This window comes from Ochotona curzoniae, unplaced genomic scaffold (assembly GCF_017591425.1).
Source record: "Ochotona curzoniae isolate NIBS_2020 unplaced genomic scaffold, NIBS_Ocur_1.0 contig_2927, whole genome shotgun sequence".
In the NCBI taxonomy this organism is placed as follows: domain Eukaryota; kingdom Metazoa; phylum Chordata; class Mammalia; order Lagomorpha; family Ochotonidae; genus Ochotona; species Ochotona curzoniae.
The window spans coordinates 1,686,944-1,706,860 of NW_024465654.1; the positions used below are offsets into that span (position 1 = coordinate 1,686,944).

The following is a 19,917-nucleotide window of genomic DNA, read 5'->3' on the forward strand; positions in this document are numbered from 1 at the left end:
CTTTGCCCTGTGCAAAAAAAGCAAGAGCAGAAGCTTGCTTTCAAGAGCAGTGGAAAATTCCTTTTTTTAAAAAAAAATTTGTTTATTATTTTATGATAGTTCTATAGGCTCTGGGATCTCCGCTCCTCCTTCCCTATGTTTCTACCCCTTCCCCCATTTCCCCTATAGAAAGATTCCATTGTTACATGCTGTCATTAACAGAGCACCCATCTTTCACCCCAGACCTTTACTCCCAGGTTCCTTGCCTCCCTGCTGTAAAACATGTAAGCAATGGCTAATGAGGATAGTTTTGCTTAGATGTGTTGTGGCCAGTGGATAATAATCAGGCTACCTGTTTAATTGCTGGAATTAGGCCTCATTTATAGCCTCCTGCTGCCCCTCTCATTATAACTTCCCGAAGCAATAGATAAAGTAAGTCCCAGGCTTAAATCCCTTTGGAGAACTACAAGAAGCTGAGGGATCTCTGGATAGAAAAGGGGCCAGTGGTCAGGTGGAGCAAAAGCAGACATGAAGAAGGGGACTCCACAGATGGCAACTCTTGATCACCTGGAACAATACTGCTGAGCGGCAGCTGTTGTCAGCTTAGCTCACAGACACATCGAGCAACCCCAGTCATTCCTAACTCCATTACTTCTTATCTCCAACAAGGGAGCTCTCAGAGGCAAATTCTGTCATCTCTTTCCACTTCTCCATGAATACAAGGATCAGTAACATCCCTTATGAGGATCTTCCAGGAACGTCCTGTGGGGTAGGGAGTTAAGCTGTAGATGACTTGGTCTAATTTGGTAAAAAGCCACAGCCTGAAGTCATGCCACAGCTGCAAGCTCCCCTAGTCCCACTCTCAGGAGTCCTTGGACCTCCCATGATCCTGAAACTAAACGTTGAAGGCCCACCGACTCCACGATTCTATTTTCTTGCTAAGGCTGTCATGCACCCTGATGAGCCATCCCATGCCAATCTAATGGTTGAATCTTTTAAAATCACCCTGTAATCATGGGTGGGGCTTTGAAGACCTTGCTTCTGGGCAGGGCAGTGTCCAGGTTGCCTTAAAGCCATGCCTGCACACGAAGATTTCAAGCAGGAGTGTAAGATGGGAAGCATAGGAACCGGCTGACTTTTCAGGATAACTTATCACAGAGCAATGCGACTGCTCTGTTGATCCTCCATGTGCTTTCCCCACTCACGACTTCAATTCAGCCTTTTGAATTTTGAAGGAATTGGTGGTGAGAAAGCCTAGCCTGAGGAAAAATCAATAGCTCAACTTTTTTTGCACCAAATCCTTCATTGCATCTCAACAGGAAATTGAAGATAGGGACTTCAGTTGGGAATATGAAGAAAGTCATTCCCCCCAAATAACTCTTTTATTCTACACCGTGGGGGTCTCCAGTTCTTACTTTATTGGACTAGAGGAGAAAAGAAAGGGCAAACTCAAAGACAATCTGAAAATGGACATTATCCTTTTTGTTCAAGGCTGAGTGTTTCTGTCGCTTCAGATCTATTTTGTTACCTGGATTAATGTGAAACAATATAAATGGTTTTATCTGGGGAGAGGTAATGGGATGGATAGAGAGAGCGTAATGAATTACAGGGGAGAAGTGTCTCCTAGTTTGTCATATATACTGATTAGTCTGCATATGGTCATTTCAGACTGAGACTCTGCGTGTGTGTGTACCATAGACTGGGGGTGGGAATGCCTGCAGGAGCAGGCGAGGGAGGCAGAATGCCTAAACACTGTAAAGCCACTCCAACTCCAGGGGGCAGCTGGGATGTGACCACGGATTACCTCTGCCTGGAACTAAACACAAAATGTTGTCTCTCTCAAGATTCCCAAGGGTTTCCTAGAACCATAGCCAACAACAGAGGGAAGAAAAGATATCCAGATTCCAAGGATCTCACGGTGGTGCTGAAAACCTACGACGCCAGCTTCCTGGACTTTCTCAGAAAGTGTTTAGTGTGAGTTTGTTGGCCTCTCTTTGCCTCTGGCTTTCCGGTTAAACACTGAAGTCTCTCACACCTCTGCCTGTGGAAGTCTGAGGCTGGAAGAAACTTCAGAAAAGTGTAGACGATAAATCCTGATAACAGAGTATTTCAAGTCACCCAACTGCTGTCACAGCTGCTGTCTCCCCACACGGCTCTCTTCCTGTGTGCTTGTCACAGCAGATGATCTTCATTTTGCCAAAATGCAAATGGATTAGGTAACTTGTCCTGGATCCCACAGTGTGTGGGGGAAGTGTGCCATCTTTCTGGCCTCAAGCTGCATGGGCTCAGTGGCATCGTGGGCAAATCCTAGATGCCTTCTGTTCTGAGATCCGAAGCCAGTGTCTTCAGCGTGCCTCGTCACCCTTCTCACACACACACCCAGTGTCAAGTGGATTTGGAGCTTGTTCTGTTTCTTCCCAACCTTCCCACCCTCCCCCCAGCCAAGGATTTTGTGTTCCACTCTTGCATTGGGGAATTAGAGAGGAGAGTAGGCTGTAAACCATTTGTTGTGTACAGCTTTTTACACACTGTTTTGCATCTAATCAATTGTGTATTATGTCTTTGCAAATTGGGTCCTGTGCCTAATGTCAAATCTTTACTGGTTAGGTCCTATGCGTTAGTGAAGTCATGCCTTAGTGAAGGAGAAAAAAAAGGATCTGGCATATAGAGTGCCCAGAATAATGCCCAGTATAGAAGGTATTTGGAAAATGCTGGCTTGTATTACTGTTTTACTACTGTTAAAGAAGTTTTACAAGTTTGTGTCCACCGAGTGGCAGGTCAATTAGCTGTATAGTCCTTGGCAAGTCATTTCTCTTTCAGTTCAGTCTCCTTTTCTGTAACATGATAGAAGTGGGTTCCTCGCAGGGACTCCTGAGCTTTGTCAGTTCTGTGACTGTTTAGTATTTTTACAAGACTATCTTTTTACTCTGTGTTATAGTGGGGCTGCAGCAGTGGTAGTAAACCGCTCTCCTGGCATTTGTGCACTCCAGAATTGATGGAAGGAAGCTATCTGGTTTGCAAAGTTGCCACCAAAGAGGGGCATGTTGCACACTCACTCGAACAATCAGGGATCCTGTACCCTACCTTTACCCCGACCCTGCCTCGGCCTCTTACTGAAGCTCTACTTCCCAAAGGACAGAAACTGGTTCAAGAGACGAGATATTCAGAACCATCTGGAACATAGCTCCCTACCAAGAAAGATGATTACTGCAAAGATCTCTCTCACAGCTTGGAAGAGGCAGCCAAACTGATGTGACCTGCTTCCTTATCTACATTTTGCTGGTTAGCAGACCTTGGGCATGAAAGCAGTTTTGAGTCAAATCTGATGATAAGGATAAATGAAAGCCTTGTGTCTAGATTTTGTAGGCCAACTCTATAGCGCAAGAGAGGGGAGATGCTGCCTACTAGCAGTTGACTTGGCGGCGGAATGGGAGCTGGAGTCATTTAAGGCCTGAGGGAGTGTGGGATGTTAATGCCCTCTCTCTACCATTAGAAGCTAGTCCCAGTGCAGCAGACAACTGCTGACATTTCCCTTCTCGGAAGGTGATCAGCTGGTGGAAACCATAGTACGTGATCAATGGTCCGAGAAATGTTTTCAGATAATTGAAGGACTCTGGCATGAAGGATTAGTTATTTGATTCTGTATAGTGCCAATGGGTAGGCTTAGGACCTATTCAAACTTACCAGGAAATAAGCCAGTTTTGACTCACCAAAAAATGGAAGACTTTTTTAAAGAGTTGGAATTTGGGAAAACAGAACAGGTGCTTCTGTGAGTTAGCATCACGATGCTAAAAAGAAATGTTATTACTGTATTAAAAGTTTGCCTGAATTATACCTGGGACCTCTTGTAACATCCTGGGATTCTGTACTTTCCCTTGTGGTTTATTTTGAGGCCCAAATCCTGTAGTGAGAGGGAGTTGAACCGAGGTACCTCCTCGTTTTTATCTTCTCAGTCTATCACACTCTATATTTCATTGTAATCATTTCTTAGAAGGGAGTTTTGCAATCTTAGAATTCCTAGGAATTCTGTAAGATTGAGATGCTAATGTACTCCCCATCTTGTCTTAAATTTTTATTTTCTGAAAAGAGTATTTCTGATAGTTTTTTCCTAGGAACCTTTCAGATGTATGTCATAGTCTCTTGTCTGTGATTGTTTTGAAATTGCTTTGAATTTGAGTGAAAATATACTTACTTGGTTTAAAAATGTTTTAACCTTCAAAGTAAGGCAGTGCATCGGTGCACAGCGCTCACCCCGCCCTGGGCTTTGTCGGTCCTGCAGGTGGGATCCTTCTTTGCGAATGACCCCCGACCAGGCTCTCAAACACGCTTGGATTCATGAATCACGAAACCTCAGAACACGAGCCAGGCCCCAGGCCCTGAGGAAATCCAGCTTCTGCTTCCCCTCTGAGACAAGGAAAGACAAGGTCCAAGGATCTCAACTCTCCAGTAAAAAAGGTACAGCCCCCAAGAACCCCTAGTCCAGGCAGCCAGGCCTTCCTGGAAGCTTTGCAGGCTGCCATCGTCCCTGAATTTTTTTTTTAATATCTTTTTTAATAGGAAAGTTAGATATACAGAGAGGAGTAGAGACAGAGAGGAAGATCTCTCCTCCAATGATTCACTCCCCAGCAGCTGCAACGGCCAGAGCTGAGCTGATCAGAAGCCAGGAACTCGGAAGCCTTTTCTGGATATTCTACTTGGGTGCAGAGTCCCAAGGCTTTGGGCCGGGAGCTGAATGGGAAGCAGGGCTGCGGGGATTAGAACTAGCACCCACTTGGGATCCTGGGCGTGTAAGGCGAAGACTTCAGCTGCTAGGCTACCGTGCTGGGCTTAACCTGGGATCATTCTTCTAGCTCTATCCTATTTTGGAGATTTTCCACTTCAGGGAACTTGGCTTATTGTTTTATTTCCCCCACCTCATCATTTCCCATTGTCCTCAATTCCTTTACTCTCCCCTCTTTCACTGTGTGTAGTAAGTTTATGTCTTATATTTACATTTTGAATTTTTCTCAATGACAGATTATGGCACCTTGCAAAGCTTTTAATATGGCAGAGAGCCCAGTGGTTAAATACAGGTCCTTGGTGTCAGGGATTAGGTTCTGGTTGTACCGCTCTTCCCAGGGGCCGTGGGCAGAACCTGCTCTCTGTAGGTCAGTCTGTTCATTAGCCCTCCAGGGAGGCTTAGAGTAACACCCAGTCACAAGGTGTGCTCTACAGTGAACTAGTTTTTAAGAATATTTAATCTTCACGTACTTGAAAGCCAGAATATGAGGAGGAACCACTTCCGTCCACTGGTTCACTGTCCAGGTGACCTCAACAGCAAGGATTGGGCCAGGATGATGGCGGAAGCCCATGATTCCACCTGGATCTGCCACCTGTGCGGCTACCTGCTGTCTCCCAAGAGGCGTTAGCAGGAAGCTTCACTGGGAAGTGGATCACCTGGCTTTGAACAGGCACTTGACAGGCAATGCTAGCACCCCAAGCAGTAGCTTAGCTTGCTGCGCTATGCATGCCCCTTATATAGCATTTCAACCATGACTTCCCCAAGGGGATTTACAGCTTGCTGGACACCCAGAATATATAACAATTACATTTGCACACATGCTTTTCTTCCCCCCATCTTTCTCTTTCAAGCAGATGAGAGGAACAAGGAGAAGACGGAGAAAATAAAACACGGAGCCACTAAGCATATTCAGAATTCAAGTGATCTGCAGGACTCTGGCCAGCATGCCACAGACACAGTCCAGCTGCCTCAGCTGGCAGAAGCGTCTAGGAAATCAGAGGTAGTCATCGGGTCAGACGCAGCTGTGACCTCTGCAGGACAGCAGAGCAAAAGCTCCTCCCCCAAGAACACGAACATTTTACCACCCATTGTCTGACTCCTGCTGAGGGTGTGTCCAGTTCCCTTCCTGCGGTATCCTGCAATACTCCAAATTGTTGCTTTTTTAAAAATGCATAAAGGTTTGTTTGAAAAGGAAGAGAAAACTCTAGTCACATGGCCAATTGGCATGATCTCCTTAAGGAGAGGAGTGATGTCCTTGCACTGAAACTCAATCCTTATTATTTTTTTTTTTGGAGGAGGTGGGATGAAGGGATAGTTTTAAATATTCAATGCTATGGCACAATGCTATTAACAAAACTCTGAATAAAAGGCAAAAAAAAAAGTCCTTGTCTATGGCTACCAACCTATGTCAGCTAGGATTTATGACATTACTATAAATGTCTACATATATATATATATATATATATAGGCTTTCATTCATGGTTCCCGTCTCATGACTTTCCTCCTCTACCTCCCAAGTCACACCCTAGAACCAGAATTTCTCTTTTCCCAGGGCAGGTCAAAGAAACTACAATATTCCTGTGTTTTTAGCTGGATATGAAGAAATTCTCAGACCTCAGTTGGTCTGAGCGAGCTGTGTGGACCCTCATCTTGGAAAGGGGTCCTTTCTCATGCCTTGGGGAAAGCAGCAGCGCTCAGAGGCTGCAAAGAGCTGTGCTGGGCGTCCGTAGCCAGTCTGTTAGCGCAAGGGTGTGTCTCAGCAGGTAGCCTGTCTGGGTCCCACAGACAGCAAGCCACAGAACCGTCAGCGACAGAACCCAGGCCTTGGGATCACTGCAGGGGCTGCTGTGTAACCGTGGGCAAAGCTGGAAATGACAGTTGTTTGGAGCTCGACAGAGAAAAGCCAGGAAGCCGAGTCCTTGGCATCATAATTAGAATGATTTTGATTGGGTATTAGGAACTACTGTCTTCTTCTCGTGGTTATAAAAGGCTCAAGTGAATTCTTGAACGTTTTTGGTTTCTTTGAAGGGGAGAATTTCATTTGGGGGCAGGGAGTACAAAGGAAGAGGCTGAAAGCTGTGGCATAGGGACAGGCCACACATCTGACCCAGTGCCCTTTGCCAGTGGCTACTGGCCCAGCACTAGTTTGCCTCTGCCATCTGATTCATTTTCTCCACTCTTGAGATTTTTTTTCTTTTTTTTTTTTTTACCTTGTGGTCCCACTGGATCCCAAGGAAACCAAACACCTGGAGCCCTTGAATTGTAATTTTTTAATTTTATGTCCTTGCTCGCATGGACAGGAAAATCTGCAAAATCCAGTGACTAGCATAAGATGACATGTCTCTGACGTGAGTGGTATGGAGATAATGTGAGGCCTCTGAGAGGATGTGGGGAGAGAAGGATGGGAGTGAGGAGAAAGGAGGGAGGGAGGGAGGACTGGGCCCACCACTGCAAGAGGAGGAGCAGTGTGTGGTGCCGCTCACAGGTTCAGCATCAGCCAGTCCAGCAGCTGCAGCCGCGTGACGTTTCCCACCGCCTCATCCAGCTGTCGCTCCTTCTCATAGCGTAGCACCGACTGCAGGACCTCACCCACGCTGCGGCCTTTGTCCACAGCGGCCGCCGAGAGCTGAAGCAGCTGTGCAAAGGAAAGGAAACAGGAGTGGAGGGCCAGGGCATCCCTACTAAGAGCCGGAAAGGACTTGCCCAGGGTGAAAATCAAGGGGTCAGGACCACTATGGGCTATGTAGCAGCTTCTAGAAGGGACACAAGTCAGCTGTCGAGACGATCTCCTTAACTGTTAAGTATGCTGGGTTCTTTGACATAAGAAAGTTGACGAGGATACCTTGAAAGCAGAGACATTAACACCCAGCTGTCTACAACACAGAAAATGAGGCTCCTCATTAAGACTAAATTCTCTTGGGTTTTTGTTGTTGTTTTGTTTTGTTCTTCCCTACAAGGCTGTGCTTCCATTGAGTTGTGTATCAAGGGTGTTCTTGAACTCCACTGATTCTAAGGCTCTGTGTTTTACTTGATGCCATAACACCCCCCATCATTGCCCTAAGATTCAAGGGTGAGACGGAGAACATTTCAAGGACAAATGTAGATGCTGTCATCCATGCCTGATAGACCAGAGGATCCTGCAATGTTAGAACAGGAAGACTGTTTCCAAGTATACAAAAGGAGAAACATTAGTCAGTGCAACCATTGCATGAACATAGTAGACTGCTATTCACATGGGTTATGAAGGTCTCAAACTATCTCAGGTAACAAGGTTGTGGGTTTATGCTTGCTGTTCTTGACAGTTGATGAGAAAGGACCAAAGAGCCAATGAGCCATCTGTTAGGAGCCTTTTTAGAAGGAAAACTTTGCACCTAAGAAACTGAAGTCCATGTGAGTAGTACTGAGCAAGACACAGAGAAATAAAAGGTACAAATAACAGCCAAATAGAAATTTTGAAACTAAAGAAAAAAGGCAGTAAATCTAAGACATGTTCTGTGCTCCAGCATGAATGCGCGCACACACACACACACACACACACACACACACACACACACACACACACAAATCCCCTGGATATTTTGCTAGAAGGGAGACTCATTGAATAGGTCTGGAGGAATTCTACACTTTTCACCATCTCCCTGGTGATACCTTTGTGCAGCAAGCATTCTCTTGCTAAGACTAAAATCAAGATCACATTAGCCCAATCTGAATGCATATAATCCAGGGTCCTTCTACTCAGCAGATCAACCCAATAATGAGAGTTACCAATATCACTTATAAAAACAGAGAAAGCGTCTTTCTCCCATCTGCTGGTTTCTATGATGATGAGTTTTTTTCCTACATAATCTTGCCTTCCTCAGTCACCTCTCAACTATTTAATAGCAGTCGTTGTCCAGGAGCAGATAAAGAGGGAGATCCGCTTGCCATGGCATGGAGCAGCAGCAGCTTGGGGGAGTGTGCCTGCTTTCCAGACTCAAACCTTCCCTGGGGTGAGGAATTCCACCGGGTAGGAGCAACCACTCGGCAGGTTTACTAATTCTTAACAGTAACAACACTGACAAGTTGGCTTCACAGCCTGTCTTAAGTATCAGCTGATTTGAGACTTACCGGGGTGGGGAGGATCTCTTCCAATCCCAGCACTGTTCGGACGACAAACTAAGAGGGTAACGTCGGACTCAAAAAGGACGTAAGGTCCAGGCTTCTCATCCATGTACCCAACACTTACCCCAGGATTACTTTCCAGTAGCTCCATCTCATTCACTAGGCAATGCTGTCATATTGAAAGGCCGGCCTACCTAGCTCAGAGTCAAGTTAATTCCTAATTCCGTCACCACGTTTCTTGCAGTTTCCTCTTCTACAGCCTCCCACCAATAAACCGAGGAAAGCATCGTATTATCTCATCCTTTACCCTGTTCTTACACCCCTATGGGGCCAAGTCTGATTTTGTGTTATCCATTACCTCAGCTGACACACACAAGCTCACTTTCCTATTGTTCCTGTTCTACCTATCACTCCTCAGGCTGTCTTCCCATTCAGAAAGGAAACCCAAAGGACCCTTTCTCATGCTTCCCTTATGCCGCTCACTTTTCATCCTTACCTTCTCCTGGATCCCTTCATCATCACCAGCAAAGTACAAAATCGGCACGTTGAGCTCCGAGGCAGCTACCCACTGCAGGACGGCTTGGAGTTGCTTGTTCTGAACGGTATCCGTGAGGTTGTGGTTACTGACTATCACCTTGGGTGCACATCCTTCGAAGGGCTGTCCTGAAATGCCTCTCAATTCATTATGGATGGCTTGGTAGGCGTTCTGCAGAAGAGCTTCTGCCGTCTCTGTGCCTTTGACTGGCAAACACTCATATAGATTATCGGGGAAGGCAGAATTCGGCCTGCTGGCATCCCCGGACTTGTCATCGGACAGTTCTGCTAAGGGCGAGTCACAAGAATTGGCAATGATGAGGCACAACTTCATCACGGAGTCCATCAAGTGTTCGACCATCTGCCCGTTCACTTGGCCATCAGGCTGGTTGGCGACCACCTTGGTCAAGCCAGAAAAGGTACTACTGGTCTCACAGCTTTCATCAACTTTGATGGGAGAAGGTGTGACAGGTCTCTCACAGTAGTGCCTGACTTCTTCCTTAGCTGACTGTTCTGGTGTCTTGGGTTCAGGGTTTTTGTCACTCTTGAAGATGGTCTCACTGAGTAAGTTTCGGATAAAATTGAAGAAAACACTCATGAGGTCCTTCTTTTCTGCTTGTTCTTGGTCACATACCACATGAGGGATCTTAACACTGGGCTCATCAGGAACTACAGGGCACTTTTTGGTGGGAAAATTGGTGGTGCTCGCAGCTTCAAGGAAGCTCTGGGGATCCATCTTTCCACCCTGGGCGAGGTGGTACTGAATCAGAAGTAGAGCAGATACAATCAGATCTTTGGCCCAGGAGTCTGACTCACACATGAAATTTTCAGGATTCTCTGGGTGTTGCAGCAGAGGACTGAGGCAGCAGTTATCCTGAGTGATTTCAAAAGGAATGTCTGGTGTCAGCTTACAGTGTTTGCTGGGATCCAAAAATGCTGCACGCTCAAAGCCTGGAGATGGGCATTCTTTACGTTGACTTTTATGCCACATGGAGAGTCCCTCTTTGATAATGTGCTCACCCAAAGTCTCGGCACAAGACTTCTCCTTCTGGGGCTTGGGAGCAGAATACATCTTTTCTCTCAACTTGGCTTCAGATCTCATTGCAAAGTTGACATTGCAGTGTCTAGGGTCCCCCATTCCTTTCGTGGACATCACAGAATAACTCTCTTGCTTGTCTTTAGTTTTCTGGAGGTTCTCAGGGAATTTCTTAGTGAACATCACCGTGTAGAGCTTGCCCAGCATGGCATCCATGATGTCTGAGGCCTTCTGGCTTCCGTGACAGAAGAAGCTTCTTTTCACAGCTGAGACAAAGTCCGTGTCCGTCATGAGGGTCCCTGTGATGTTGTGGAGGTTCTTCATGAAGGAGTCAATGAGATCTGAGACCACTTCTTTAGCATGCTTGATCAGGACCTTCTTCAGCAGGATGGTGGCAATGGTTGTATCTTTCACCTGGATCCTCAAGGTCTTCATGATGGAGACCATCATGTCAGACACCACGCTATTGGCATAGGTCATGATCCCTTGACTGATGGATGTGGTAAAGTCATCAGGCCTCTCCTGCCCCCTGAACAGCCTTCTCTCACCAAGTAATCTTCCACCCTCTCGGGCGTCCCCTGCATTACGAGACTCAAACACTTCCTTGTAGAAGAAAGACTTTCTGGAAACAGGCTTGTCATCTGAACCCTTGCTTTCCCTGGTGGTCTCCTTGATCTTCAGAGTGGACTTCTTCTTCAAGCTCGGGAGACTAGAAGATCCGGCTCTGTCCCCGGAGCCGGGAGCCTTGTCCGAGTCACCGCTCCTGGAACACGCAGACACGGTCTCGTTCACCAGCTCGGACGCTACCTTACTCAGGCTTTTGGTGGGTGTGGGCTCATCCCCCATGTACAGGGACTGATGAATACATTTTTTTTCTGAGCCATCAATCTTCTCGTTGATCTCTTTGCGGGCCATGGCTATCACTAGATTTGTAAGGCGGTTGGCATAGAAGGAGACTTCATCTACTGACTTTCCATTGCCAGGCAGAGCCCCAGGGCCCTGGGAAGGGATCTCTTTGTGGGTTACCTCAAAGTGCAGTTTCCCTGGGATGCCCTTGCTGGTGGTGTTGTAGGCATCCATGTAGAAACCTCTTTGTGAGTCTCCTGCGTTGGCCATGCCTTCAGCCAGTGCCGATTCTCCAGGCTTGAACCTAACATCTTGGAACCCTGCTGTACTTTTCTCCAAGTCTCGACGGAGCCAGCTGAGCACTCGCACGGGATCTTTGGAGACTTCCTTGAGAGCAGACAAGGACTCCTCTGACTATGACAAAGATAGGGAAGGTTCAGGACAACCTCAAAAGTCAGTTACCAGACCTTACTACTCCTTTCTCCCCCAATCACTGCCCTAAGCTTGCATCATCACACGAAAGAGTCACCAACATCTACATATGTTGTACAGCTTACTATGTATCAGGAACTGTTCTAGATTGGTATCTTAAGACCATTATCTCATGTAATACTGTTTTCACAACAAACTTGAATGGTAGCTCTCATATCATCCTCATGTGGACCAGAACATGAAGAACTGCCAGGTTGAGTTACTTATCTGATGTTGTCGGTGGAGCAGGATTTCCAGTTTGGCCAGCCTACCTTCAATGCCTACTCTCTCAGCTATTACATTATATTGCTTCTCATAACATACAAGTGGTCTTCGTGGAGAGTCAGACATTTGGCATAGAGGTTAAGACATGGCTTCAGAGACCTGCATCACCTGACTCCATGTTCTGGCTAATGTGCACCTTGGGAGGCAGTAGATAATGACTCAGGTGGTTGGTTAGCTCCTTGCCACCCAAGTCAGAGACCCAGATTGAGTTCCTGGCTTCCTCAGGAGTGGTTCTCATTGAGCAAAAAACCAAAGGATTTTTGTTTCTTTGGTTTACCACAGAAATTGACCTGCCTCCCTCTCCACCCCACAAATCACAAAACAAATAAAAAAATAAGTAGGAGCAGTTTTAGTTGTCTTTTACAGTCATTGAAGATGGACTAGAATAACTTAATATTCCTCTTTTGGCAGTAGAGGGCATTGGCGGGGCAGTGCACAGCAATGGGAAGAGGCAGTGGCCTCCTCTCTGGCAACCCTTGTGGGGCTTCCTGTGGCAGGTGGAGCCTGAAGACAACCTTGGCTGGGGGAAGAGGATACTTGTATGAATCTGGAGTTTCTTTCTTTGCAACTTTCTCAGTCTAGTAACTGTTCTCTGGTTGGTATTTCTGGAGCTCCCAGAGAGCTCTTTCATGCTTCCAGTAGTTACACAGCAAATGATTTCTTTCTTAATAACTGGTACAGTTTCTATATTCTGACTTGACCCTGACTTTACAGGGCCTGGTACTAACTAAAGAAATGTTGAATGATGAAGACACAATGAGAATGTAACTGAAAGTTTAGCACTTTGACAACTAAGGCAACCCCACATTTCAGAAAATCTTTCGTGGGCCCAGTGCAGTGGCCTAGCAGCTAAAGTCCTTGTCTTGAACACACTGGGAATCCCATATGGGCTCCAGTTCTAATCCTGAAAGCCACACTTCCCATCCAGCTCCCTGCTTGTGGCCTGGGAAAGCAGTTGAGGAAGGCCCAAAACCTTGGGACCCTGCACCTGCGTGGGAGGTCCAGAAGAGCTCCTGGCTCCTGGCTTCAAATGAGCGCAGCTCCAGCCGTTGTGTTCACTTGGGGAGTGAATCATCAGATGGAAGATATTTCTCTCTGTTTCTCCTTCATTCTCTCTATATATCTGACTTTGCAATAAAAATAAATAAATCCTTTTTTAAAAAAAGAAGATCTATCCTGTGAGCCTTGCAGTCATTCATTTTTGATTTCTATCTGATGGAAAAAACAAAATTTTTATAGCTCTTTTTATGAATTACAGCATATTATTGTCTAAAAATATACATATGATAAGCATTTTAACAAAACTTTGTCATAGAGAAACTAATTTTTCTCCTAAGAACCATACTTTCAAAAATAAAATATGGGACCCTGTGACATCCCCACATACTACTGGTGTGAAAAAGAAGTTGAACCTGGGCCCAGCGCAGTATGCTAGAGGCTACTTGCATAGTACGCACCAGGATCCCATACGGGCGCTGGTTTGTGTCCCAGCGGCCCCACTTCCCACCCAGCTCCCTTGCTTGTGGCCTGGGAAAGCAGTCGAGGACAGCCCAAAGCCTTGCGATCCTGCACCCGTGTGGGAGAGCCAGAAGAAGCTCCTGGCTCCTGGCTTCAGATTGGCTTGGGTCTGCTCGTTGCAGTTGCTTGTGGAGTGAATCAATGGACAGAAGATCTTCCTCTCTGTCTCTCCTCCTCTCTGTGTATCTGACTTTCCAATAAAATAAGTTTGGTTTTTTTTGTTTGTTTGTTTGTTTAAAAACTGGTGGTTGAACTTTACCATTTTCCAGTCTTGGATTTGATTGTCTCCAGGTGAATAGACATCAACTTTGCATACTCCATTTTGGCTTTGTAACCAGTCCACCCTCTCTGACATCTGGAAGAACAAAACAAAAAAAAAAAAAAAATGAAGAAGGCTCATCTGGCAGGCAGATGATATGAACCTAAAAGAGAGGCAAGGTGAATTGTGGAGGAGTGAAAAATAGGAGTCATGCACATCCTGGGAGGCATCAGGTGCTAACCAGACAGCTGAATCCCTGACACCCATGTATGTGGGAAACAGGGATTGAACTGCTGGCTCCTTGCTTCAGGAGCTGTTGCAGGTACTTGGGCAGTGAATTTGCTCGTGGGAGCTCTATCTGTATGCCTCTCTGTTTCTCTGTTTCTCTCTGCCTCTCAAAGAAAAAAATTCAAAAATTAAAATAAATCAAAGACAGATCAAACACATGACTTAAACTTACATATGAAGATGTACTGTCTTTGTCATACACAGTATTAAAAGGAAAATGTCAGATCTCTAAAGAGCTGTTTGTCTCTGGGTAGAAACCCTTTTCTCTTAATCTGCGTGATTACTGATGTGCCTCCAGAACTGAGAGTTCTGGACCAGGGCTTGTCTGGAAAGACTCTTCGGGCAAGACAGCTCAGGTCCAATCTGAGGATCACTCACTCTCCTTTGACATTTTTCTCTGAGATGAACTTCCTAATGTCCTTTTGATCTTATTGAACGTTCATGGCTTTAACAAGGATGTGGTTAAGGTCTATGCAGTAAATTCTTGTATTGCCCTCAGCAACTCAGTATTACATGAAAACATTTTCATGCTTATGTGAGAAGGAAGGGGTAGTTATTTGGTCTAAGAACGGGAAGTCTAAGAGGTAAGTTCTAGATTGCGGATAGTGTGGGACCCAGAAACATATGTCTTAATGTCTAGTTTATATTTCATCCAAATGAATTGTCTGTAATGGAAAAACAACAGAATCAACAGGACATACTGCTTTAGTTAGGCTCTGTGCTGCAATTAAAGAGGAAAGACATTAAGCACAAAAGGCAAGGAAATCTCTGATCACTTACTCTTATCGAGGACAGGTTCTGAGACAGGAAGAACGCTCTTTAACTAGCTTGCTGTTGAATTCACAATCCCCAAGTTTACCCACCCCTGCTGCCATGTAATATAAGGAATCTGCAATGGAAAAGCACACACACATAAAAGGGGACCAATTTTACATTTAAACCTTGGTTATTTTTATTATTACATAATGATTTTCATTTATTCATTATGTTCATATGCACATGCAGACAATGAGCACAAAATAACATTCACATTTCACAAAGGGAGAGGATTCGGATCTAACATTGCTACATCCTGAAAGTTCTCCGATGACAAAAAAGTGGTTCTTCCTGGTAAATGATTTTTTTTAGATGAATATTCTTCATCTCCACTTTTTGAATCACTCATATAGAAACTTATTTAGCCAGGAGGAGGACATTGCAAAGTTTTTATGCTAGTCTCAAATTTGCTTGAATAGAAAGAATCAACAGCTACAGTGGAGAAAAGCAGCCTTGATTTCACAGATCACTAACACTTGAATAGCAGGCCTTCAATAGAAAAACACATCATTATGCTGTGAAGGGAGTTCATAATTAGTATATTCCAGATCAATTAACTGACTTATACTATCTCCACCAAGACTTTTCACTGGATGTTATTAAACTGTTATGTGCTCATTTTAGTATTTCCACTCGGTGCCCACTTCCAATTACGCCTGTAAACCACATCCTGAAATTTCCCATCAATAAATGATTTCCTAAAATACCTAACTGAATGCAAGTGCTCCTTCATCAGACTTTCCACCACATTTAGTTTCAAACTGCACTCTCTCAGGTATTTTAATGACTTGTGTATAGTTCATCTCTTTTACTAGATGGCTTCCTGAGAACGGGGGCATTTTCTTATTCCTCTTGGTGTCCTTCATATTGTTTTTAAAAAAGATTTATTTATTTTTATTGGAAAGGCAGATATACAGAGAGGAGAAGAGACAGAAAGATCTTCCATCCAATGGTTCACCCCCAAACAGCTGCAATGACTGGAGCTGAGTCACTCTGAAGCCAGGAGTTCAGAGTGTCTTCCAGGTCTGCCACGTGGGTGCAGGGTCCCAAATCTTTGGGCCATCCTCTACTGTTTTCCCAGGCCACAAACAGGGAGCTGGATGTGAAGCAGGGCTGCTGGGATTAGAACTGGCACCCATATGGGATCCTTGGGATTCTGCATCAATGTGGGAGACCCAGAAGTTCCTGCCTCCTGGCTTCCAATCAGCTCAGCTCAGACCACTAAGGCATTTGAAGAGTGAACCAGCAGATGGAAGATCTTTGCCTTTCCTCTCCTGTTCCAGTAAAAAAATATATATTTTTAAAGGAGAGAATACATTTATTGTATTTATAACTCTTTTGATCGCTCCCTTTTTAAAGGGGATTCTATAATGTAGTAATTTAGTACATGTTACTTAAATCAGAATTTTGATGGGCTGTAAGTAAAAATGAAAAGTGTTTGTGTTCCTTTCAGGCCACTTACAGTTAAGTCTTCCTGTGGCTCTCTTTTCAGTCCATATTCCCCCAGTAACTGTGTCTTTCTTTGGAGCAACATCAGCACCAATGCAGACACACACTACTCCTAGGCAGACATTTCCTGCCCTTTCCCAGTCCCGTTGTCTACCCACAGCTTCAGAAATAACAAGGAGTAGCAGAACATGGATGAGGACTGAACTGAGAGCTATACCAGCCTGAGATTACTCTTAGGGCATTAGAAAGAAGAAGAAAAATATCTTGGATTAGGCAAGCATTCACAAGTCAACCAAGCCTGCTCCTTTAGTGTAAAACTGGGAATCAAGGACTAAACTCTCATGTCACCAAAGGATGACCAATGAAATCTGCACAAGCTCATACCACAATCAACAGTTTCCTAGCAGATGGTAGGCCTGGAGGCAAGGCTGCTGATGGACCCATTTGCTTCTAGAAGACTCCGAGGTGAACTGTAAACTACTGGGCAGAAAAGCAAGGTCAGGTCGCCCATCCCTCATCACTGAATTCTTTCTAAACACAGAGGGTCAGCAAATGGGCTATTTGGTGAGTGTGAGGGGGTCTTCTTACCTCTGTAACACTGGAGTAGTGAAGCACAGAAGACTCCAGAATATATTTTTAAAGTCAATGAAGATGCTGGGATGTTCTTACTCAGCTCAAGATCTTGTTTTCTCCCAGAGCCTTCCATGCACCTCCCCCTTGTTGGGACCAGGGAGTGACATCAGAATCACAGCTCACGATGTCACTGTCTCCACGGTAACAGTGACATGTGTCAGAAACTGACTTGTGGTCAAATGGCTGAAAGGAGGGATGATGATACATTGCCAGTTCCGATGTTCAGTGTGGAAGGACTGTGCATCGTTTGTCTTGACTAATTCTCCCCTTGGAGTGTTTCAGATGGGGAGTTGGAACAGCAAAATTTTCTCATCAGGTTTTATCTAACACAGCAGGGTGACTAGGGAAAAACAAACCCTGATCGCTTCAGGTAATAACACAAAATTAAAAATCAAAAAAATATATGGAGGATTGACATCAGCTTCTTCTGCAAAGTCCCAGGAACCACTTGTACTTTGATTCTTATTGTAAGCACCTTGCCTTTTGTAAAACACAAAAACTAGAAGAATTTATTCCATCATATTTTGCTTGAAGTGACCATCTCTAGAATAAAATGTATCATCATTGTCAGACACAGTAACATCAATCCACTTTGGGATCAATCTTGCCAAGGGAAGCTTGGCTGAAAACTAATTCTAGGCCTACGGAGAAACTTAACAGTGCATTCTCTTTGGCAATGTTACCTTAGGTCCTGTGTATGCATTAAATATAAGATTAACACATAGGAGAATATGTCAATATGTTTATGAAAAAAAGATAAGTTTACTACTGTGTGGGAATTTTTGAAATACGTGTGATTTTTTACAAATGTGCAATATCCATGAACTTTTCCATGTACCCTCACACAATCTTTAGAAAGCAGAAACTTCTAATTTAAATTGAATAGATTCCAGTTGATGGGCTTACCACAGACTTCCTTCGATGAAGTTATTTAACTGTTGATCTTTTTCATTAGGTCTCAATTTCTTCATCGTTTAAAATAAAGACATTGGGGTCAGTGTAGTGGCTCAACAGGCTAATTCTCCACTTGCAAGTGCCAGCATTCCTTATGAGTGCCAATTCGTGTCTCAGCTGCTTTGTCTCCCACCCAGCTCCCTGCCTGTGGCCTGGGAAAGCAGTGGAGGACGGCCCAAGGCCTTGGATCCCTGCACCCATGTGGAAGAACAAAGAGAAGCTCTTGGATTCTGGCTTCAAATCAGCTCAGTTCTGGCAGTTGCGGCCATTGGGGAGTGAACCAGTGGATGGAAGATCTATCGTTCTCAGTTTCTCCTTCTCTCTGTAATTCTGCCTTTTAAACAATAATAAATAAATCTCTACAGTGAAATCAAGATGTTGGGTGTGTTGATATCTTTAGACCCCTTGGGGCTGTTTGATTTTGAGGTTTTGCTGACATTTAGACGGCAACGCACATGCTTGCACATCTAGCTGACAACACACCTTCACATCCGTGTTATCATGGAACTGTCACAATAATGTCCCGAGGTAACAGAGCAGTTACTTTCCCTGTGACTCACCTGTAAAAGCTTATCTAGGTTAAAAGTAACAAATGGTACAACTGGGGCTGCAACTTAACATGATACCTCGAAATCTGAACTGAGAACCCAAAACAGTGTCTGCTGTACATGGATGGTAATGTTATACAGAGTTTAGGAAGTTGCTGACAATAGAGGGGGACTCGCACAGTGTTAAAATTCACAGTGAACCCAGAATCAAGCACATTCTAAGTACTGAGCGAACGTATGATGAAGCCAACGTGAAAGCGCAACATTACTAAGCTGACAAAAAGGGTTTCTTTCTTCTTCCGATTCAATTTGGTGGGTGACACTTCGATGAACAGTAGGGCTGGGGTAAGTGGAAATAAGTTATTTACAAGTCTAGAACAACTAATTCAACTCACCAGCGACCTATTGTCTATTTCAGCAACACCCACTCTGAAAATACTAGACATGGTCAGACCGCAAAGTCTAGAAAGATTCCCCTCAAGTAAGTTATTTCCTGGCAAGCTCAAGGCTTATGTCTTCTACTCAGAGGTCTTAAGAGGCCGGCCAGATTTAAAATGATCTTTCTAGAATCTCCTCAGGATCCAGAATACTGTCGATTTCCAAAGGGATTCACAGTTAAAAACACAAAACCACCAGCTGCCCTGGAGTGTGCTGTGCAGTCTTCCCAGCTGCACGGGCACCCACAGCCATTGGCATCAGCCTGCTTTCAGCAAGTTCAGATTCTTCCCGAGGCTCGCGACTCAAGGATTCCTGGACTCACAGGTCAAGTGGTGATGACGTTGAGATAAACACAGGGAACAAAGCCAACCCTGGGCTGGGTGGATGCTCACCACTTTGCAGAGGAGGCTGAGAAGCCTCTATATGCAGGGCTTTGAGCTAGAAAAAACACAAGCTGCAAATGCAAAGTCTGCGAAGAGAGAGGGGGCTTGCGAACTCGAGCTACATTTGCTAATTTGGGGGCCTGGCGCAGTGTCCCAGTGGCTAGTTACTGCCCATTGGGGCACCGTCTCTAATCCCGGCTGCCCCGCTTCCCGGCCAGCGGGCGCATTCCGCACGGAAGGTCTTCCTCTCTGTCTCTCCTCCTCTCTGTATATCTGACTTTCCAATAAAAAAGCATCTTAAAAAAAAAAATTGGCTAATTTGGGACAGAGCCCCGTCATTCCTCATTCCCACTTTCCCGCTCTCTGTCCCCGCCTCCGGCTTCCCAAGGTCTTCCAGAACGGCTCGCTTTTGGCATTTTCAGGCAACTTGGAACTGCTGCTCCACCACTTTCTGAGAATTCGTAGACGCTGCAGAGGTCTTGTGACCCCTTCCTCGGCTCTCCTCAGCCTCCTCCCCGCAAGGTCTCACTCTTCTCACAACCTGCGGCGCGCCCCCGGGACTTCCGGCAGGCGCATGCGCAGACAGTAGGCCCCGCCGC

At 45.2% G+C, this 19,917-nt stretch overlaps 2 protein-coding genes across 4 annotated transcripts in view; one reads left to right on the top strand and one right to left on the bottom strand.

Moving 5' to 3' along the window:
• Positions 1–5,997, top strand: part of DYRK4 (dual specificity tyrosine phosphorylation regulated kinase 4) — a 34,960-nt gene extending 28,963 nt beyond the window's left edge. For 2 of the 3 annotated variants that reach the window (XM_040978760.1, XM_040978762.1), the window contains 3 exons: positions 1,824–1,953; positions 4,259–4,434; positions 5,611–5,997. In XM_040978760.1, coding sequence (XP_040834694.1) covers positions 1,824–1,953; positions 4,259–4,434; positions 5,611–5,855 — 551 coding nt within the window. In that variant the 3' untranslated portion in view covers positions 5,856–5,997. The remainder of the gene's footprint in view (positions 1–1,823; positions 1,954–4,258; positions 4,435–5,610) is intronic. The other variant, XM_040978761.1, reaches the window with a different exon arrangement.
• A 1,088-nt stretch (positions 5,998–7,085) lies between these two features.
• AKAP3 (A-kinase anchoring protein 3) lies at positions 7,086–13,905 on the bottom strand. The gene is made up of 3 exons (XM_040979002.1): positions 13,810–13,905; positions 9,357–11,663; positions 7,086–7,394 (listed from the first exon to the last, which is right to left on the bottom strand). The coding sequence occupies exons 1-3, from the start codon at positions 13,903–13,905 to the stop codon at positions 7,239–7,241; spliced, it is 2,559 nt and encodes an 852-aa protein (XP_040834936.1). The 3' UTR covers positions 7,086–7,238.
• Positions 13,906–19,917: the final 6,012 nt, after the last annotated feature.

Coding starts and splice junctions, on each gene's coding strand:
- AKAP3 (XM_040979002.1), bottom strand. CDS start 13,905: ATGTCAGAGAGGGTGGACTGGTTACAAAGCCAAAATGGAGTATGCAAA. Junction 11,664..13,809: donor AAATCCAAGACTGGAAAATG/GTAAAGTTCAAC, acceptor TCTGCTCTCAAG/GAAGTCTCCAAAGATCCCGT. Junction 7,395..9,356: donor ATGAAGGGATCCAGGAGAAG/GTAAGGATGAAA, acceptor TCCTTTGCACAG/CTGCTTCAGCTCTCGGCGGC.